General features: G+C 46.1%; 1 protein-coding gene across 5 annotated transcripts; it reads right to left on the reverse strand.

Annotated features, from left to right (window-relative positions):
* Positions 1 to 1,749: 1,749 nt before the first annotated feature.
* On the reverse strand, positions 1,750 to 21,995 carry LOC120383375 (E3 ubiquitin/ISG15 ligase TRIM25-like). Of its 5 annotated transcripts, none has more exons than XM_039501454.1 (8): positions 21,787 to 21,995; positions 20,284 to 20,347; positions 19,185 to 19,829; positions 14,812 to 14,907; positions 13,853 to 14,086; positions 11,193 to 11,355; positions 7,889 to 7,951; positions 1,750 to 2,366 (listed from the first exon to the last, which is right to left on the reverse strand). In XM_039501454.1, the coding sequence occupies exons 3-8, from the start codon at positions 19,773 to 19,775 to the stop codon at positions 1,825 to 1,827; spliced, it is 1,689 nt and encodes a 562-aa protein (XP_039357388.1). In that variant the 5' UTR covers positions 19,776 to 19,829; positions 20,284 to 20,347; positions 21,787 to 21,995; the 3' UTR covers positions 1,750 to 1,824. The 5 variants fall into 5 exon arrangements, with proteins under 5 accessions (XP_039357388.1, XP_039357387.1, XP_039357389.1 ...); XM_039501453.1 differs by having other exon boundaries at positions 20,284 to 20,350; XM_039501455.1 differs by lacking the exon at positions 20,284 to 20,347 and having other exon boundaries at positions 13,853 to 14,011.
* Positions 21,996 to 22,926: the final 931 nt, after the last annotated feature.

The raw sequence follows: 22,926 nt of genomic DNA on the forward strand, positions 1-22,926 counted from the left end.
CAAAGCAGGGTTTGGAGTGGAGGCTGACAGCTCACGGCCCACCCCATGTAATAACCTCATGAACCCCTGAGGGGTCCCGACCCCCAGTTTGAGAACCCCTGCTTTAAAACTAGCCAAAAGCTGTGGAAGTTCATTCTGCTGTAAGTTACACTAGTTCAATCCTCACTGAAGTCAGCGGGACCACCTACGGATAACGGAGTGAAGGATTCAACCTGCTGCTTTTGGGAAGAAACAAACGGTGACAGGCTGTCTTCTCCATTTCTCTTGAGGTTTTTAATGAGACACACATTGGTGGAAGAGTGCCAAAGACAGCAGGGAAAACTGAACTACTACTATAGTACAGAGAGGAAAACCTGGTTCCAGAGTGCTTCTCGATGGCTGACTTTCCCTGCTGAATATAGATGCAAAAAACATGAACACAAATTTTGGCCATGAGATAAGATGAGCTTCTCACTGAGGTGGTGGATAGGGAACTAAGTGGGGCTCTTTGGAGGAAGACGCTGTTCTGACTGTTTAGGTATGTTTTATCTCTCTGTTCAGTCCCCTGGAATCTCACTCAAGCCATCATTCCATTTTTAGACACTAAAGAAGGCATTTGGCCAGGTTGAGAGGAACCTCTGTCACTTAAGACAGAAAGTGGGCAAGTAGCTTAGGTGCAGAACCAGCAACCCTCCAGTGAGGGTACATTTATATCTCCAGATGAGGGCAGAGAAGCCTTAATGGAACACAGAATCCAGCCACAAGGAGGGAGAGAAATTGTGTAGGCTGGTAAAAAGGGAGCACAACTTGGAATAACGGGTTAACATTAAGAAAGGGAAAATCTAGGGTGAACAACAGGAAATACTTTGATAGATCCGTTGGCATATGGAATAGTTTCCCAAGAGATGTGATGGTGCTGGAAATGCTGCCACTTGGGATATTTCAAACTTGGCTGAATAGAATATTAAATGTCCAATAGGGAACAATTTTGCATTGGCTGGAAGGTAGACTAGGTGATTTCCTAGGCTCTTTAGTCAGCATACGAACAGATGACACCAGCACACTCACTGACAGCTGCCACCAGTTCAAAGGGGTACAGCAGGATCTAGCTTGCCCTGCTATTTGTCCTGGCGATAAAACTTCTGGCACACGAGATTAGAGGGAATACCAGAGAGAGAGAAAATGAGTCTGTTCTACAGCTTTAGCTAATAAGCAGTTGGCTTTTAGCAAATGCTGTAGAGGCTCATGCACTAAGTTCCAGAGATCCCTGGTTCAATCCTGCCCATGGGGGTCTGTCTGTGTTACACCTGGTTTTGTTAAGGTGGGTGCAGAACACCTCATTAAGGTGTCACTTGTGCACCCCAAATCACTAGTCACTTGAAAATCTTGGCCTACCTGATGAAGCCTTGCTACCTCCTTGCAAAACACACACGTATCACTATTTTTTACAGATGAGAGGGCAGGGGAGAGAAATAAGGCACAGAAAGGTTACATGACTTGCTCAATGTCACACAGCGAGTCAGTGGCAGAACAAGTAATAAAACCCAGGAGTTCCCAGCCGCTTCAGAATTACAAAGGTAATGGAACACCAGGGAGAAATGGTGCATAAAGGAAAGGCTGGTGTAAACAGATGGATGACAATCCCCTACCACCTCCAGATGACCCTGAGAACTGAACAAATTTCTCCGAGGGGAATATCCAGTGTAAACACCATTTATGCATCACCTGCTTTTATCTGTAGTCAAGCAATTAAAAAACCTAGCTCTGCAGCCATAGGTAGAAGTGAATTTTATTAGCAACAAAGAGCCCTTGTGGGCTACAGGGAGCAAATGTGCTCTTACTGCTTCAAGGTAACGGATGCTGCTTCAAGGTAATGGAGCTGCCGCTGCTCACCATGACTGCAGGATACAGTGGCTCCGTGAACGTGGTCAGGAAACGGTAGATGAGGTTCATGGTGTTGGTGACGCCATAGAAAGTCAGGGAGCCAGCAGCATAGTCCAGGAAGACACCGATGGTCTTGTAATAGCTGCCCTTCACCACGGTTTGGATGTTGTTGTGCCAGACAGAAAACTTCAAGGAGTCCCACTCCAGGCACCAGGAGGTATTGTTCCGGCCAATCAGGTAAAAGATACAGCTCTTCCCAGTCTTGTGCATGTAACTGTAGGTTGCTCCCAAGCAGATCCATGAGTCTGAGACCTCGACTTCCCAGTAATGGCAGCCCTCACACAGGCTGCGGGCACACAAGACCTGTGGCCAGTGGTTGAATCCCTGGCAGGACCCGAAGAAAGACTCCATCAGGATGCCCATGTTCAGCACGGAGTGGGTCTCCTTGAACAGCAAGAGCTCCTCGCTGGCGGTGCTGGGATCGAAGTTCAGATTGCAGTAGTCTGTTTCACAGGAGGCAAAAGGAGATAGGGCCAAAGTGAATCCACTCCTGATGGGCGTGTGAAGGGAGGCATCAAACGGTGTCCTGCTCAGTCTAGTTCCATTCCCAGACCAGAAGGGCAGGGAACACTATGATGAAGGGACTGACATTAGCTATTCCTACCATGAAGGTGGCAAGGGGCTGTTTCCTCTCTCCACAGAGAGGATTTGCCACTAGTAGTAAGAGAAGTGGTGGTCATGTAGTGGGCATGTATTGGATTTTTTTTTTTTTTAGTGCAAGATACTTGGGGAAGGACCATGTGGCTGATTTCTTCTCACCTACACTGGCGTTACACCAGTGTTAGTCTGACTTCAGTCTGACTTTTCCCTGGTGTGAATGAGAGAGAGACACACAAGGGCTGCTGCTTGAGTCCTAGAAAGCACTGAGCATCCTGTCCGTATTTAAAAACATTCTGCTACTGCTTGAGACCGCTACAGGCTTTTCTTCTGGCACAAAAGTAGCCTGAAAGAGCAGGTACCATATGGAGCTCCAGATCAGAGCCTTAGCTGCAAATTCAAGTGGTCTACGTAAGTCATAGTGTATTGTCTCATTTCCTTGTGCTCCCCTGTCTGTATCCACCTCTTCTCTTACTTTATGCTTAGATTATAAGCTCCAAAGAGGTAGGGCTGTTCTTTTTGTTTGGTTCATACAGTGGGTAGCACCATGGGGACCTGGTCCATGACTAGAGCTCCTAGGTACTGTGATCATACAAATAATACTATGAACATTTTTCATTACTCTTCTGTGTTGTGCTCTTAAAATGGAATATGCCGTGTAGGTAAATGTGTGCTTTTTGTGCAAGAAAATGTCATGTATATTTAAAGTTAAAGTTAAACCACACGGTGTAATATTGTAGCTGAGAAATAGCATATGATCATGTACATGTGGGACATGTGCCAGGGAGAGGAGTCAAAGTTGCATCTACAACCTTAGGGCAGGCTAGAGGACAGGCTAGACTTATCTTCCAAATATTTAACTGTGCAGCCTTAATTGTCTCCTTGGCTTTTATTAAAATAAAAAAAAAAAGTGACGGGGAGACGAGAAGGGACGAGAAGCCCCCCAATAAAACAAAACCACTTTTCTCTCCAGAACATTTGACGCTCTGTTGGCCTATGAACTGGTTATAACAAGTGTAAATTCCATAATATGAAGTTATTTGGCTAGACACCTCTAGGAACACCCTGTCCCAGGTAATTTAAGGGGAAGCCTCTCTACTGTGCAACTTAACTGGTGTATGGGAGATGACAACCCTTCTCCTTCCTAGAGTGAATTGCAGCAGGGCTCCCTCCTGTGACCATTAAAAGGTGAGTGGCAGCTCTCCCTGAGATTTCCACACCTTCAGCGTGCTGTTCACTGCTCTGTTAGCTTAGCCGCCCGAGCCGTACATGGGGCTTGCAGCCTTTCGGGGTCTGATCCTGCTCCCATTCAAGTCAATGGGGATATGGTCATGTCCATCATTAGCCTAGCTAACCCCCTTCTGTAAGATGTCCTGACTCAAATGCACAGTACATTTCCCCCCTACAAAACCCCCGCAGTCAAAATCAGCCCAGTTTTCACTGAAGCACTTGGACTCTTCTCATTGAGGACTGTTGACATAGCAAAGCTCAGTTTCTATCCTGAGTTATTTTGGCTGTAGAGTTGCTTCAAAAACCTGCAAGATTATTTTTAATAAGGATATTTTCCCCACCCTATTGGTACTCCAACAAGCCAATCTGATTTTTTTTTCAACAAAATGGATCTTGAAGCCAAAACAATCTTTTTTTAATTAATTTAACCTGAAAGGAGAGAGTTTCAAGAAATTCTGAACTACTATAAAAATAGGAGTGTAGAATGGATACAGCAGCTTTAACTATAGCTGTCATCTCTCCCATAACAAAATAATTTAAAAGTCCTATAACGGGTGGCCAACCTGAGCCTGAGAAGGAACCAGAATTTATGAATGTACATTGCCAAAGAGCCACAGTAATAAGTCAGCAGCCCCCCATCAGCTCTGCCCCGCTCCTAGCGCCTCCTGCCCACCGGCAGTTCTGCTGATCAGCGCCTCCCCATCCCTCCTTGCACCTCCCAATCAGCTGTTTTGTAGTATGCAGGAGGCTCAGAGGGAGAGGGGGAGGGGTGAGGGCACAGCAGGCTGAGGGGAGGGGGTGGAGTGGGGGCAGGGCCTGTGGCAGAGCCAGGGGTTGAGCAGTGAGCACCCCCCAGCACATTGGAAAGTTGGCGCCTGTAGCTCCAGCCCCGGAGTCGGTGCTTATACAAGGAGCCGCATATGGCTCCGGAGCCACAGGTTGGCCACCCCGTCCTATAAGATAAGACCTCCCCTACCTTGTCTCTCTAATCAAGAAGTTATGCATATAGGGCCCAGTCCTTCTTCTGAAGCCAGATGCAAAATCGGGATCAATTTTTTTTTCCCCCTCCAAAGACAACGCTCACCCAGAACTTTTCATTATTTATGCTGTGGGCTAACTTTTTGCATCTAATTCAGCCAATGAAAATAGTTCTAGTCAGTTTCACTCTCCAGTTTAGTGCTGCAGGGTTTGGGTTGCAGGAGAAAACTTTAATTCAAACAAAACCCTTTTGATAATTAAGAAACTTAAAATATTTTCCTTCACTTTAGGGTTTGTATAGGAAAAATAATTGGTCTCAAAACTAACTTTACTCTTAAATTCTCTTTTGCGCAATAGCTAACTTTAAATTTGTAACCAATACTATGATTACTTATATCACTTCCTTTTAACTCCTTTCTATTAAGACATGGTAGATCCAATTCAGGGCAGATATAGACCACAAAATCCTAGTACTAAGTAGAAATTAGTTTTGTGTTGTTTTTTTTTTTAAAGTACTTTCTCAGGTATTCTTAAAACTAGGGGCTTGGCTACACTGGAAACTCCAAAGTGCTGCTGCGGGAGCGCTCCTGCGGCAGCACTTTGAAGTGCGAGCGTGGTCGTGGCGCCAGCGCTGGGAGAGAGCTCTCCCAGCGCTGCAGGTACTCCACCTCCCCGTGGGGATTAGCTTACAGTGCTGGGAGCCGCGCTCCTGGCGCTGGGGCACTGTTTATACTGGCACTTTGCAGCACTGTAACTTGCTGCGCTCAGGGGGGTGTTTTTTCATACCCCTGAGCAAGAAAGTTGCAGCGCTGTAAAGCGCCTGTGTAGCCAAGGCCTAGGCACAGCTAGCTGGCTGTAAGACAGTTTAAGAGACCCTTTTGTTCTAGTCTGAATACAAAGGGCCACTTTTTTTTTTAATATGACCCTGAACCCAGCCTGTAATCCTGCAAGCACAGTTTAGACCAACAATTAATTGCAATTGCAAATGACAGACTAGATCCAGTTACTTTATTGTGCCCGCAAATCAAGTACTTAGGCTACTAAATCTTATCACTTGTGCCTGCAATTAGTTGCAGTTGGAAAAAAAACCAAAACCATAGAAACAGACAATTATGCCTGCAAAATTAGAGATAATATTTCAAAAGCAGGCCCATATTGTTAACAACATGATCTCCCATCAAAAATACACTAATGATTAAAGGAACACTTAGGGTTTTTTTTGTTTTTTTAAACCCTGCTTTATATTATACAAACTTTAGATTATTACAATTGAAATGATTTTAAAAATCTAACTCACCTGTTACTATACTCATTTTATTTTTTGCATGTCTCTCAGGATAGATAGTTGTCAATTTCACTTTTTTTTCCAGTCAGCTCCTAGTCTATTTTGAGTTCAGTTTTATCTCAGAATGCATTGGCACTTAAGTTTCAAGAATCAGCTGTTTCCTGGTGTGCAGGAGGATCTGGGGGGTGTGTGTGAGGGGGAGGAGCGAGGGCACGGCAGGCTCAGAGGAGGGGGTGGGAAGGGGTGGAGTGGGGGCAGGGCCTGGGGCAGAGCCAGGGGTTGAGCAGTGAGCACCCCCCCAGCACACTGAAAAGTTGGTGCCTGTAGCCCCAGCCCCAGAGTCGGTGCCTATACAAGGAGCCGCATGTGGCTCCAGAGCCGCAGGTTGGCCACCCCTGCTCTATGGACTATTGCACCCCCATAGCATAGCTGGGCTTAGAAACACCCCAGCGCCACCTGGTGTCCTGGAGGTTCTGCAGGTAGGGTGTGGCTGCAGAGAGACACATATTCTGGCCATGTGCCTGCTAGTTAAGCTCCCTACATAGAGGGTGTTTGCGGTAGGGTGACCAGATGACAAGAACAAAATATCGCTGCCACTGAAGCAAAAAAAAAAAAAAAAAAGCCCAAGTGCTGCCGGAGTGCAAAATATTGGGACAAATGGCATCCCGACCATACATCGGTTGGGATGTGGGACAAACAATTAATATCGGGATGTCTGGTCACCCTAGTTTGCGGGGTACTTTATTGCTGGTTTGCCAGTGAATTTCCCCTAGGAACTGTGTGGAAGCAGGCACCAGGCATGGTACTGTGTTCAAGTAAGTGGTTAGAGATCCTCTGTTCTCGTTAGACTGAATGGCACACCATGCCTTTCACCCGTATCAAAAGCCCCATGTCTATGACGTTCGTTGTAGTGAGGCTGAGTGGCCTCCCTCCAGCCCAAAGCCAGCCCTGATAGACGGTTTAAGGGCTGACAGCTTGAGCCACCCAAACCCAGGCTAAAGTCTGACGGCCCAGGCCTATTGCGGGCTCTTGGCTGTCCTGCGGACTCTGGGCCTGGCCAGACAGGACCAGCCCGAGTGGCCTCCCTCCGCGTGGGAGAGCGAGGGACCATTACATTCATATACACACATAGCCCACCCCCCTACTATCTATCCAAAGTGTCACTTTAATATTACTTGGCACTTCTATAGCGCCTTTCATCTGAAGAGCCCCAAGCACTTTACAAATGTTTACTAGAGAAGCCTGAAAACCTCCCTGTGAAGTAGGTAATTGCCATGGTCCAAATGGGTGACGCTGACACCAGGGCTTACCCAGGGTCACCCCAAAGAGTCAGTGTCAGAGCTGGGAACAAACCCCCGACCTCCTGACTCCCATTCTCTTCCCACTTAACAATGCTTCCTTTTCGATGGGAAGTGTTCTCTCCATTAAAGGCCAATCCTGCCCTTGTTCAAACAACAGCAAAACTCCCATTTCCAGCAGTGCCAGGTTCAGGCCCTTCGATTACAAGCTTTTTTGGGCAGAGACTGTTTGTACAGCGCCAGCACGGTGTTTGCCCTTTATAAATAACTACCTATGGAGATCACATGACACGTGGCCACTCGTCTGTTGCCTGACAGCTGACTGTTGTGTCTAGAGTTTTGCTGCACTAGCCAAAGTGACCCATGTCTGCTCCGCACAACTCGCGTTGTTCTCGCAGTAAACGTTTTGCTGCATCTTTGGCTGGTCTGCCCAGTCTTGTGTCAAACTGTAGCAACTTCAGCTCGCTGAGTTCCTTCAGCTGAGGACACTCTCAACTCGAGCAGTTACAATACACCCTCCCCAGAAGCCGGAAAAAGGCTGGGGGGGGGGGAGGTCAAACATGGTACCAATACCTACATTTCAGGAGGCTCTTCCTGTCCATATCTGCTGGTATCACCTGATAGAGTTGCATTGTTATTCCTGTAAGATGAAAGAGATAGCAGGGGGTTTATGGTGCTTGGGAAGTGCAGGGTGATGTGTGAGCTTTGGATCAGATGCGTGGGGTGGGCGCAAAAAGCCACCACCTTTCACTTGGGACCTTTATCCCTCTCCCCAAGTGAAGTGTTCTACAGGTTGGAGAATGTTCAGTTAAGATAACTGGCCCATTTTCACACCTCTCTGCATGTGTGTGTTCCTGACCAGAGCTGGACCCAGAAACCCTGAAATACCACAAGAGAAGCTGTTACAGTATTTCCCAGCCTGGTCAGAAGTCTGTTCTCCTGAGATTTCTAGCAATAGGAGCTTGGACAAAGTACCTGACTTTGGATTTCACACCTCTACTGCTAGAAGAGGGCCTCATCCTCCCTGATTGAACTAACCTCGTTATCTCTAGCTTGCTTCTTGCTTGCATATATATACCTGCCCCTGGAAATTTCCACTACTTGCATCCGACGAAGTGGGTATTCACCCACGAAAGCTCATGCTGCAAAACGTCTGTTAGTCTATAAGGTGCCACAGGATTCTTTGCTGCTTTACAGATCCAGACTAACATGGCTACCCCTCTGATACTTGACTTTGGATGTGTATTCAAACTGAAGCCTTGTGAAATTAATCCATCCCTATCGTGTGTGACCCTGACTGGGTGCAGCCCTGTATTCATATCCTACTACTGTAATAATCTTTGCACAAAATATGCCTTGAGGTGTCATATGAAAACTAATAACTCAATGCTTGATAACCTCATGGTGAAATGTATGTAGCAACGTTGTGTATAAAGGTATGAAATCCCCCCTGTATAATGTTAAAGCACATGTTCAAACTCACATACCCCTGATTAGATAAAACTGTCAAACGAGTATTAAGCATGGAGATGTGTATTTACCTCAGTTTGCATGTCTGCTGTATACAGCCCTCAGACAGTGAGAGGAAAAAGGAAGACGACAAAGAAAATCTGAATCTCAGCAAACAGAGGGGACAGAAGGAACCGCATGAACCTCCCCCCATATTCCTCCCCCCAAACTCCATGTCTCCTTGCTCAGCTGGAAAGAACTTTATCTAGGGGTCACACTCAGGGAAATGCATTTCAAAGGGTGACTGAACTCTAAAAGTGAGGGGCAAAAACACCCCAAGTTCTCTCCCTATCCGTCTCTTTTCAACCTAAGAATACAAAAGAAACAGCCTATGGACTTTGGGGGCAGATCCTGACCTGAAATTTGGTCAGCAATGATACTGGGAACCCGTGGTAAGAACTTCACCTTGAACCACCTCTAGTCTGTTTAGTACTAGGAAGCGTTCCAACTGTTTCTTGTAACCATTTTTGCCTTTAATGCCTTATTACTTGTACTCAGAATCTACTTCTCTGTAGTTAAAGAAACGCTTTTGTTCTTTAATCAAAATTAATCCCGTGTGGGTAACTCCATTTGAAAGGAGCAAGTTGTTGTGTATTAGTCCCTTACAGGGACAACCAACCTTGGTTATCTGAACTGCCCAGGAGAGGACTGGACAGTGCAGAACAATATACACCTCTACCCCGATATAACACTGTCCTTGGGAGCCAAAAAATCTTACCGCATTATAGGTGAAACTGCGTTGTATCGAACTTGCTTTGATCTGCTGGAGCGTGCAGTGCCCCCCCCCCCCACCGCCGAGCACTGCTTTACCGCGTTATATCTGAATTCCTGTTCTATCAGGTCACGTTATATTGGGGTAGAGGTGTACACATTTTTGGGGAAGGGCTGAGATTGGGAGTGTGGTGGAGTCCCCCTGCAAGTGGTAAATAAGCCTGGTGGAAGCCAGCATGTGACTGAAGAGAGGCTGGCTAGCTGCAGCCCACACTGACGTTCAGGGTATTACCTGCAGCCCAGGTGGGAGCTACAGAAGTAAAGCATTAAGAAGCCTCTAAAGTTGCAGGGCAGTTGTTATTTTCTGTTTGCATATTTCAGGTAAGGGAACTAGAAACAGTAAAGTACACCTCTACCTCGATATAACGCTGTCCTCGGGAGCCAAAAAAATCTTATCGTGTTATAGGTGAAACTGCATTATATCGAACTTGCTTTGATCCACCAGAGTGCGCAGCCCCACCCCCCGGAGCGCTGCTTTACCACGTTATATCCGAATTCGTGTTATATCATGTGGCGTTATAATGGGGTAGAGGTGTATAAATAGAAGTGAATACCTGCAAAGCATCAATAAAGCTAGGGCTGGCCAGGCCGGAGAAAACACCAGCTACCCCCAGGTTAGCTGATAGCCACTGGAGGATGGTATGTAGAGGTAGTGGTGGAAATTGTCATAGACCTATTGAAATGAATGGAGCTCTTCTGACTTACAGCAGTCAAGGATTTGGTCCTTGGTGACTGAACTGGAGGGACAGTCCATTCTGACTGGAGCTAAAGGGGGGAGCCCCCATCCTGGACTCCAGCCCCCTTTCTAGTGCCTCAATCTAGAAGTTAAAGGGAAGACACTGGTGGCTGATAGCACATTCTGCAGGCAAAAGCATGAACACTAAATGGGAAAGTGAGCTCAGGGAGACAATAGGACTCCGTGTAGGAACAAGAGCTCAGAGATGAGACTTCACAGGCTTGGAGTCTCCTCAATAAAACCCTGTGATGGAAGTTGGAGGTTAGTACCCCTGAAACTGGATACATGAAATTATGGGGGACAAAGTTGCTCAAAGCCAGAGGGTGACTAGGTAGCTAAGCAATTCAAGAGACTATTGATCAGATGTATCTTCCAGTCTGTTGCTCCATAAAGAGCCTCTATTTGGGCTCCCAATAGAGGGCTGGTGGTGCTAGATGCATAGGTGCTATCTCTGAATGCTTTGCAAAGCAGCATCAAGGGAGCCAACCCACCTATTGTCTAGACCAGCCAGGTACAAGTCCACAGCCATTCTTGAGAGGAGGAGAAGGAGGAGTTCAAGGGAGGAAATGGTGACCACCCTAGACTGGAGAGGCAGGGGATATTTTGGAGTCCTGACCATGTCCATCCTGATCTTTAGTCAATGGCAAAACAGAATTCCCCATTGAAAAACCTGGTGAGGCCGGGGTATTCCCCATTTCAGCCACTAAAAATGTTTATGCCACGGCCAGGGCTGTGTGCTGGGAGATCAGTAAGCAGGATGCTTTCCTAGCCGTCCAAAGGAACTGGAACCTGGGGATACATTGCACAGAAAATCCCCCCCTTTGGGGGAAAAACATTCAGATCTCAATGGAAGAAGCTCACTCACCTTTTGTGAGGATTTTATTGATGAAGCAGAGGCCAACCATTGCTAGCTGAGCCTTCAGGTCACCCAGAGTCTGTTTAAGGCTGACAAAACTTGAGCTCTCCTCGCACTTCAGACTGATGACGGGTTCGGTGCAGGCTCCCAACTTCTTGAGCTTTGGGAATTCCTAGTAGGGCAGAAACTTTTTAAACCTCCTCAGCATTCATTGAAACCAGGCCCCAGGGCGAGATCCTGATCCCCTTCCTTCCCTGGACTCCACAGAGTGAAAGGGACTTCTTGGAGAGTAAGGACACCCTAAACTGGGGTAAGCGTACTGGAATCTGGCCCATAATGAATTTTTCTAACTCAGCTCTCTCACCAATCAGCTCTCAGGAAGGATCCAGGGTGTATGTATGACAGGGTACATGTCAAGAGGACCCCCTGGCTTGAAGTGGTTTCCATCATATACAGGGTGTACAGTTTGGTTCAATAGCTCTCAGTACCCCCATGATACACATTGTTCCGAGACCCTGGGCTGGGTGACATTCACCTCAGTGCATAGACCCTACTCTGCAGCCTATGCACCACTTAAGTTCCCCTTATGCCCTCAAAATAGAGTTTAAGTAGTGCACAGGCCGTGGCACGGGGTGGAATTGCCCCTTTCTGAAGGACTTGTTTGCATGAAATCACAGAATTACAGCCACTCGAACTGCCAGACAAGATCCTTTCCTCCATTTTGCTGGAGTTTTTGTTATCCAAGTAAATCCTCTTGGATTTCACTGAAACATTGACTTGTTTTTGGTGTTAAGAAAAGTTCCCTGCTGCCTCAGAACATAAGCGTGCAGACCAGAAAAAACAAACAGTTGTGCTTAAAGCAAGGATTAGTAGCACATGTAAGAGAGAACATTAACAGCTCAATGTGGGCTACTGTGATGTTCCAATCTGTTACTATCTCGCTGTCCAATTTATTTCTAAAGCTAAAGAGGTTTTCTTAAAAACAAAGTGAGTTTTAAGCCTCTTTCGATTTGGGAAATTTGGCCTGGCTCTGTTAGCTTCAGTGGGGGGTGATGTTGATTTACACTAGCCACGGGGCTGGCTCTTTGGAATTCATCCATTCGCGGTCGTGTTGCTTTGATTGTAGGAGGGTTCCAAACCTTCAAATGGAATTATGGGAAAAAACTGCCCCTACTTTGTACCCTATTAAATTAAGAACCAGGCAGATGTTGGTTTACCCAGCATGACATGGCTTTGCTTTTTGGTGCACAATGTTCCTCATAAATGTTTGAATTAGCAGATTCCCATCTGTTGATTTCCATATAAAGGCTGCAGTAAAATATGTTTAGTGTGTTTCTCTTGTTCCTACCTTCATCCCAGTTGCTCTGCAAAAACCTGGTGTTGTCTGACTGATGATTTGTATTGGTTACCTGTCTTTCTCTTGGCCAGACCAGAACCTGCCAATCTTAAACACGTTTAGTAATGAATTCAATATTTTGCATCCTTGGACTCCAGAGTTTTGGGTTCAATCTCTGCTGTACCACAGATTGTGTGTGAACTTGGGCAAGTCATTTACACTCTCCGTGCCTTAGTTTCCCATCTGTAAAATGGGGATAACTCCTTGACTATTTGGACTGGAAGTTTTCTGTGGCCGGGGCTGTCACGTTCTATGTGTCTGGGGTGCTAGGTGGTGTCCGATGACTCCCATCTTGGTTAGGGCTTCTAGGTGCTCCTCTAATACAACTAATAATAGATTCACAGATTAAGGTCAGAAGGGGCATCTCTGGTATCTAGTCTGACCTCTCGCATAACACAGGCTATAGAACCTCGCCCAGTAATTTCTGCCTAATGCCCCTACCTTCTGTTTGAACAACAACATCTCTTCTAGAAAGCTATCCAGTCTTGATTTAAAGCCTCTAAGTATAATAATTTGTCAGCCTTTAGCTAAAATCAAGCAAATGCAAATAGACGATCTTCTGCATTTGAAGTTTATTTTACCCCTTCACATCAATCTGAGGGCAGAGATGATACTGTAACTAATGTTAGTTTGTGATGAATAACAGTTGCATACCATAATATTTCCCCTTATGTTACTCCTCCACATGGTTCTGTTTGCTTGGGTGATAAAGTGAAAATGATCAATAAAAATCGGTGCAGTAGAATGGCTACAGGGTGTTCACCGCTACTCTAATCTGAGGGTATGTCTGCACCTGGAGGTGGGGGTGTGATTCTCCGCTCAGGGACATACTTGTGCTAGCTCTCATTGTTGGGGCAGCATGAGTTGCAGGGATGGGCTTTCTGCGTACATGCCCATCTGAGACCCTCGGCAGGTGCTCGGGGTGGTGGGACTTTATTAGCTTGCCAGTTCTCTTCAAGCTACCACGTGCAGGTATCCTCAAGCTGGGAATCACACCCCAGCCTCTCCCAGCAGAAGGTGCTGTAAGGAACGATCCAGAAAAGCGGCCTGTGAGGCCCTTCTCAGCTACTCCAGCCATAGCCTCTACTCACCAAAAGTGGGTATAGGAAATTCACCACTACTCTACTTCAGCTACAGGCATAAAGTAAACTGCAGGGAGCAGTGGTTGATGATGTGGATGCTAAGCATGGGGCAGACCTCTTACGCAAGGACAACCGGGCCATACTGATGGGTGCAGTTTACTGTGGTCACAGGGTGGAGGGGTGAACTCTACCTGCAGGAACTGTTGGTCACTTGCATTGTCAAGGAGGTCTGTCAGCCAGAGGTTCTGCTTGTTGAGGTCAGCAAGCTTCCCTTGCTTTTGCTGAATGGAATTCCCCAGCTGGACCAGGGCTGCTCTCTCCTCCTTGTCGAAAAACTCCAGCACCTTCACCTGCATTCGTTTGATCTCCTTTATAATCTCCGCAAAGCTTTGGTTCACCTCGTCTCTTGAGTTCTTGACCACTTTCTGGGTGGGAAGGACACACACGCGCACACACACACACACACACACACACACACTGCAGTCATTGATCTTTGTGACTCACATGGATTCAAGACCTGAAGTGCTGATGCGCTCCCAAAAAGTGCCTCCCTTACTCTCTCCAAGCAGGTTCTGGGCGATTGGCTCAGTAAATAGGATGAGAGGAAAATGCCTCTGCCCTACAAGAATAGTTAAAGTACCTTGGGGCAGATTCTGCTGCCCTTAGCTCAAGCTGAGTAGTAGCTCCCTCTGCAAGGGGATCGCTCCCACTGCCTCCTCAGCATGTTAGGGGATCAGAATCTGACCCCCTTTGGGATCCTGCCTTGTAAGCTCCTTGGGACAGGGACTGTCTTTTGGTTGTGTTTGTAGAGCCCCTAGCACAGTGGATTGTGGGCCACCATTGGGGCTACGGTGATACAAATGAACAATAATAAAAAGGAGTAACCTTGGAAAATCTTTCAGTATTTTCTGTAATGTACACAAATGCCATTGAGTTGAGGGTCTCTTTGCTTGATCAGTTACAGGGAGAGACTCTAATACTAGGTACATCTGAGGGTAAAGAACCCCTTCCCCCATCTTTGGTCTCATGTGATACAGTGGCTCTTGTTTCAAGATCCATCCTATTAAAGACCCTTTGACAGTTTGATGTTGAGAAATAATTTGGTTCATGTTGAGTCTAATGTATTCAGAGTGGAAGCAGCGTGTTTTACCGTGAGATAGATCACCCTCCCTTTGTGTTTGTGACTGTCTGATGCCATCATCAGGATCTGGTTTTCCACATTGGCTTGTACTCTCTTGGCCTCCACCTGGGAAAGGAAGAATGAACATATTTACATTCACTGTAAATATAGCATCACCCTACATGTAGCATTCCATGACGACACAAATGCAAAATTCTCTGCAGAAGCCACTGCTCACTGAAGAATTGTGCTCCCGAATCTCGGCTTTCACTTAAAAAAAATCAAGTTCCGATGGTTGGGAAGACTTGGTAACCTGATGCAGTGTTGTCCTGAACCTGAGACAGCCTGTAACAATAGTTCCGAGTTGTCAGCTACCCCCATTAATCAAGGGAGTGTTCAATCGGAAACCTGAAGAAGATAATTTACATATCCCTATTGTGAGTGAGTTATCTGCTAATCACTAACAAAAATATCCAGCCAATGGGCCAGACCCTCAACTAATGTAAAGCAGCATAAATCTATTAATACATATTTTCCATGTACATAGTGCTTCCATTTCAAAGCATTTTAGAAGCAGGAATCAGTAGGGCTGGTCAAAAATCTTCCATCAAACTGGGTTTTTTACTAAAAAAAAATGCCAGCTTTCCATGGAAAAAATGTTTTTTCAATTAAAAAAAATCAGTGCTTGAAAACTGAAATATTTTGGTTCAGATATGTCACAGCAGTGCCTCAAGGGAGAGGTTGTTTAGGTGCCTCATGCTGCCATTATGCACCTTGGGGCTTGGGACTCCCATGATGCACTGCCTCCTCTTTAACATTGGGGAGACTGTGGTGCATTAAGGGAAATTTAGTCTGCTTGGGGAGCCTGGCCCATAGAAGAGAATACGGACATGAAGTAACCAGACTACAACTCCCATGATGCATTGCAGCAGCATTTCCAACTTGAAATATTTTGGATTTTGATTTTTTTCACTGAAAAGTTGAAATTTCCTGGGGAAGCCCATTTTCTGGCCAACTTGAAGAATCACTTAAGTGCCTTTTGGAGTGGAATGGGGTAGCGTTTAACAGTGCACAGCTAACACTGCACAACAGGTCAGGTCGGAAAGTGAAAATTACCATGTCCACTTGAAACTGGAAAGGGTATTTAGATTGGATGAATGTAAGTGGTCAAAGAAAAAACCTAGCCAGGACACAGGGGTAATGTCCCTAACTCTTTTGAAATGAGGCCTTTCATGACCACAAGGGATCCTTGAATTTACATCTCAACAGAGCGGCGGCACTTTCAACATCATAGTCCTACACCCACACACATTCCTGAGGTGGTTCAGTAGTAACTTTGAAGGAATGCCAGCTTCACAGCCTCTGGTGGCAGCCTGGATTTCCTGGGTGGTCTCCCATCCAAGTGTGATTAATAGTAATAGTATAATAAATGTACCATAAATTCACAGAGTGCTTTACAGAACATGGCCTCGTCCTGCAAAAAGCTCCTTCTGCGCAGACCTCTACACCCCCCTATAGGGCCTTGAATTCGAAAGGTGCTCTTCAGTAAGAGATGTTCCCTGCCTTCAAGAACATAGTGCCCAGGCCTCACCCTTCTTAGTCTGAGCTCTAACAAGCTCACAGCCCTGGGGAGCATGACTGCAGAAAAGCATCTGGCAATTTCTCGGCTCAACTCCCTGCTGATTACAAACCTGATGAAACGCAGACTCTCAAAAACCCAATGTTCCAACTGGTGCATTAGCCAAGCCTCTCCTTGGACGCTATTATAAATGACAGATCCACTGCAAATTAACTTTATCCAAAGGAGCAGATCAACAAATGGCCCTGCTTTGGCTTCAGTAGTTTCGTTCTGTCTGTTTCCGCACTGATTGACTTCTAAACAACTAGAAATAGTCCTGACAGAGGAATACCTGCATCTCGGGGGATTCTAGGCTATTTATTGCTAAGCGCTCAGGACCAGCTCCTCGTCTGCTGCAAGTCAGCAGAGCTTCACTGATGTCAGTGGAGCTGTGCTAATTTACACTAGCTGCAGATCTTGGCCCACAATACAATAGAAAAGAGCAAAGGCAGAATATCCTGAGTTACAATCTGTTTCTGCCACATGTTTATGGCTGAGCAAAAGCTCTCTTATCTATTCTATGGGCTCTTCCTGGTGCCCGTAACAGGGCTCCATGGGCACCAGTTCTATTACCCCTTCCCTCCAGCACCATCAGATCTCCGCAGAGGCGGCTATGGCTGTCAGGAATCTGATGTGAGTGGTTGCTTTTGTTCCATGGCAAGGTAAGCGTGCTCAAATCTCATGCTTCAGCATGTCAGCTGAACTCCTTTCTGAGGCCAGGAAGGCGTTCTACAGCTTCCATCCCTCTATGTTTTGCCTTCCTCTGATGCATCAGGTGTGGCCACTGCTGGAGACAGGATCTTTTGGGGAGTTGTTCAAGGGCATGTAGATGCCCGATGCCCATTGACTTTCAGTGCCTTTGAAAATTCCTTTGTGTTCCTAAACGTGAATCATGTCTCAGGCCATTTTAGTTAATGTTATTTTTATTTTAAATTAAAACTTGGCATTGAAGACATGGATACAGCAGGCAGGAAGCAATAGACGTGTAAAAGAAATGGGCACATGACAACAGGCATATGGGAGAGCTTTAAGCACACGCTGTTGCAAAGAAAGGACATGTCTGTGAGATCTTTTCCAAAGCTCTCTGTGATGGCCTAACTCTGCTCTGACTGAACTCAATGGAAATTTTACCATAGACTTCAATGGGAGCAAAGAGAGAGGCCATCAGTGGGTGCTTCTGAAAATCCTATTTAACATGTTTATACCAGGCTACTGAATCTTAACCAGGAGCCATTTTATGATTATTTTCCCTCTTTATAGTTTTCTGAAGTATGGAAAAGATTTATTCCTTCCAATCCCCGTCCCCTCCCTTTTCCCCGTTCTCTACTCCAGACTAATCAGGAAGTGACACGGCTGTTGGAGAACCCAATGGGATTATCTCCCATTGTAACCCACTCACCTCCTGGGTGTGGTGCTCTGTCCCATCAAGTGGTACCAAGACCACTTAGAGATTAATGAGTTTGCTCTACAGCCTTAGCTAACAGCCATGTGGCTTTTAGCTGATGCAAGAGGCTCATGCATTTAGCTCCAGAGGTCCCAGGTTTGATCCCTCCTGCCAATGACTAGGGTCTGTCAGTGTTACATTGCCACCAAGAATGCAAAATTCCATTCAATGCTTTCCTGCTCGACACTTCTTATGTCCACTTGCACACTGGCCTGTCTTTAGGGCTCTCCCCCAAAGAGTTTAGGGAAAGGTTTCCACCTCTCATCAAGTTCAATTTGTCTCAGAGGTCTTCATTTGTTCAGAGGATAAAGATCTGGGAGGTCAAGTGGAGGTGGAGTGGCCTTGTTCCAATTTAGTAAGATGCATTTCCTCACCTTCAATAAGGCTGGGGGAAAAAAAGCATTTTCCCCACATCCGGTGGGTGGTGTGGCCGGGCATACATGCTCCCTGGTAGACAGAGGCATGGATTGATTAGATCAGTTTTTCCTAGGGAATATTTTAGGTCTCCTATTCTGCATCCCAGATTATTTTAAATCATGGGATAGATGCACTCAGCAACCTGTTGCAGGTATTTTAGACAAGCTGCTCTGGAGTCGGGTACAAATTTACTTGTTCTCTCAAAATAGCCACCTACTTTAATGTCCCTGGAATTGTTTGCCCTGGAAGGAGACTGGGAATTGACTATACAGAAGGTGTTTCTCCACTAACAGTTTGATCTAATTCTCATTGAAATCAATGGACCAGACCCTTTGATGTGGAAAATCATCATAGCACCGTTGATAGCTGATTGCACCCATAGTCATCCCATGGATTCCAGAGGGTGTTGTGTCAGGATGTGAGTGAAGAAACTATTGCAGGGTTGGTTGTCCTTGCGATGGTTACACATCTGCATGGTGATGCGTTGTGCACACAGGGCACCTTACAACAGTGGTTGTACCAGTGCATTCTAGGGGATTTCTGAAATACCTATCCCATAATGCACAGCACTGTGACTGAAAACAAGGGCTTCTGGGTAAATTTCAAAAGTGAAGTAATGCACTGTAGGCTGGTGTTAGAACTTTCTGAACCAGGACAGCTTCCCATTCATACTGGTTCAGCCAGATGTCTGCTAAAGATCTGACACAGGTGTTGTAACTAGTTGTTATTACCAGAGGCCTGGGATGACTGGTTTGTGTGAGTGCAAGTCTTTGCACAGGTGTTGCAAGCACAAGAGGTTCCAAAGAATGGTTCCTTGCCATGCTTTTTATGCAGTGTAGGCAGGTCTTTATTTTAGACCTAGATATCTGCTTTTTGAGAGGGCCCCACTCCTCGTCCTTATTAAATCCATACGTCCATACTTACCACTTTCCTGGCTCTCTCCTCCTGTAGTGGGATTGCATCATGGTTCTTGTGCTCCTCTCGGATGCAAGTGTAGCAAACTAACCCACCCTCCGTCCTACAGTACAGCTCCTGCAGCTTGTGGTGCTTCTGGCATAGTCTGGATTTCAGGTCACCCATGGGTTCCAGCAGCTGGTGGTTCCTGAAAGTTTTGTCTTCGTAGTGCAACTGGGTATGGTTTTCGCACAAGGAGGCCATGCACTGCAGGCAGGACTTGATGGACTTCACTTTCCTAGAGGAGCAGAGATCACAAGGGATGTCATTTGGACCCGCCAGGGGAAGCTTGGCTGTCGCCTGAGCCTCCTCCCGGGTGAACTTTTCTGCTATTTCCCCAAGGCTTATATTTTTGCGGAGTCGAGGCCGTGAGCTGAAGGGTTCTCGGCACTGTGGACAGTAGGGACACTCCCCAATCACAGCTTGGTGGTCCCAGTAATCCTGCAAGCAGTCCATGCAGAAGTTGTGCCCACAGGCGGTGGTGACTGGGTCTGTGAACACCTCCAGGCAGATCGGGCACACAATGTTGTCCTCAAGGAAAAAAAAATTTGTGTTGCTCATGGTGACAGAAGCCTCAGCTGGGATGCTGCCTCACAGATGCTGGTATCTTGGGCTCTGGGAAACATGGAACAGACACAGGTTTACTCATTGTACTCATCTTCAAGACACTCTGTGGAAAGTGATTAATAGATTTGTAACACTTTTATTAAGCTAGATATTCTCATGTGAGAGATCATTAATAGATTTTTAAGGCAAGAAGGGACCATTCTGATTCTCTAGCGTGGCCTGGATGATGCAGGAGATCAGAACTTCTGGTGGAACTCAGGCATATCAGTGAGAAGCCATCCAATCCAGACTGGCAGACCTCAATTGATGGAGAATCCATAACATCCATAGGTAACAGGTGCTGGGGGTTCTGCCACGCCCCTTGGCTGGAAGTGGTTTCCATCATATACTGGGATTTACAGTTTGGTTCAATGGCTCTCAGCACCCCCGCTATACAAATTGTTCCAGCACCCCTGTAGGTAAGTTGTTCCAAAAGTTCATTACCCTTGTTAAAAATATGCACCTTATTTCCAGTGCAAATGTGTGTAGCTGCAGCTTCCAGATGCTGGATCTCGTTGCTCCTTTATCTGCTAGGTTAAAGAGCCCTTTCATTTCAGTTATCTTGCACCCCCACACGTGTGTGTGTGTGTGTGTGTGTGTGTGTTTGTGTTTTAAACCATGTGGCCTTTCTCTAGTCCCTTTCATTTAAAGGTCTTCATGCACTTCCCAGACATTAATTAGGTTTCACAATCACTAAATAAAATATTTATCATTGTCTCCAGCTTACAGATGTGGACACTGAGGCACAGAACAGTCGAGTGACTTTCTCATAGTCACTGAGAGTACGTCTACACTGCAGCTGGCCTGGGACAGCTAACACAGGCTCGCAGGGCTCAGGCTGGGGGGGCTGTAAAATAGCAGTGTAGATGTTTGGGCTGCAGCCCGGGCTTTGAGACCATGTAAGGGGGGAGGGTCTCAGAGCCCAGGCTCCAACCCAAACCTGAAAGTCAACATATTACTTTATAACCTGAACCCTGTGAGCCTGCATCAGCTGACCTGGGCTCTGAAACTTAGTGTCATGAATTTTTTTATTGCAGTGTAGGCATATGAGCTGGGAATAAAAGTCAGGAGTCCTAGGTCCCATGTCCTACTCTGTCCATAGATGTATTGCTCTGTATCTAGGCAGACACACTTCTGCCTGAGCAGTTCCTTTCTGCAGATCAATCTGCCTGCATGGGTCTTTGCTCGCTTCCTAGCTAGGAGGGCCTGTGGGGACAGCATACTCTATGGCTGTGTGATAATAGTGAGGGAATAGTACAAGAACGCCTAATGTTGAATCCTTCTTAGCTAGGAGAAGGATGGTCACAATAACAGGACCAGAGACACTACGAGCAGCGTGAACAGTCATAGCTGGAGTTTTTCCCAGTAGCACCACATAGAGGTTGACCACTACATATCTTTTTGAGATATTGGCAGCCCACCAAAAAGACACAAGGGATCAGAGCAAGGGGAACATGAGGAAATGCAGGACCCCAACCCAGGTGTGGACTGTTCTCTAGCACAGTTGAGCAGGTGCAGAGACCATATGTCCTTTTGGAAAGCTTGAAGAACCACAACCAGGCTACCTTGGAGAGGGCAAGGGACAACCCTCCTCATTCAGCTGAGATACTCAGATTCATTGGGCTGAAAGACTCTTAGGGAAGAACTATTTTTCAGGACAAATTGAATTTTGGACTAAATGAGCTCATCTCCCATTGCAATCTTCAGTGACTGGCTTATGGCATGGCTGAATTTGGGCCATTCTCTTTACATTGCAAAAACACCTGTAGAAGATGATAGTTCATCATGTTATTACCATATTTTTAAATACATTAAATCTTGTTAATTCCCTGTAGAATATTCCAGTGGGTGGTAGGTGGTGACCAATCCAAAGACTTACAAAGTGAATGGATTTTATGGGCCTACCAATTCTGGTCAGTGATCATTCTATTGCAAAGCCAGACTCTGTCAAATGCCCCATACTCACCTGATCTATTTGGATATGAAGTCACTCATGCCTCCCTATGCCAATGAAGAAGTAGTTACATGGCAGTACCAAAGGATATTCCCTGACAGTTGCCACTCAGAGCCTGGCGCTGCTTTCAATGCCAAGTCACTGGTTGGTTTTTGTTCTCCCTGGCCCTTTAGCAGCTCCCTCTGAGGACTCCCTTCCAGTAGGCAGCCCTTCATGGGACAGCTAAGTCTTCTGCATGACATCATAAACCAAACACTGAACATTCCAATTATGATGCCATCTCACAGTGTGATCCACTGGAGAGGCTGAATTGTACTCTGCTGTTTCCTTAGAAGAAGGGAGCTAGAATGAACCTCAGAGGAGCTGCACAGGGAGTGGACACACTAGACTGGCAGCAGGCACAGAAATGTGGCAGTGTTCCTTTCTGATGAGTTCTGCTGGTTAAAAGCTCTTGGGCAAAGCTCCAGACTGTAACTGGAGGCCAGCTATCTTGCAAACCTGCAACCCAACTATACTCCCTCCTCCAGGGTTCAAAAAAGAACTAGATATATTCTTGGAGGATAGGTACATAAATGGCTATTAGCCAGGATGGGCAGGGATGGTGTCCCTAGCCTCTGTTTGCCAGAAGCTGGGAATGGGTGATGGGATGGATCACCTGATGATTATCTGTTCTGTTCATTCCCTCTGGGGCACCTGGCATTGGCCACTGTCTGAAGACAGGATACTGGGTTAGATGGACCTTTGGTCTGACTCAGTATGGCCGCTCTTGTATTCTACCTCCCCTACTGCACTGGATCCGAACACTCCTGAATGTTAGGAAACTTCAGAGCTGAACTTTGTAGCCTATGCCCATGCAGAAATTGTAAGAGCTGTATGTGTGTAGTAATAAGAGCAGTTTTTTTTTTCACATGGGTTCACTTTGAACTCGTGGTTAAAAGTAGCTCACAATAGATCTTGTAATATGGCTGCTGGGGGAAAGCAAAGAAATTACTTGAAAACAGAGAGAGAAATATTTGGAATAGCTCAAGTTTGAGAATAGTTAATATTACAAGGGACAGATTGCGTCCTCAGATTCTACTGAGTTGTGGTCTCCACAGCAACCTGCCTAGTGACCATGTATTTTCGGTCTGATGCAGGAGTATTAAACTGTTA

Source organism: Mauremys reevesii, linkage group 15, assembly GCF_016161935.1.
Source record: "Mauremys reevesii isolate NIE-2019 linkage group 15, ASM1616193v1, whole genome shotgun sequence".
Taxonomy (NCBI): Eukaryota; Metazoa; Chordata; order Testudines; family Geoemydidae; genus Mauremys; species Mauremys reevesii.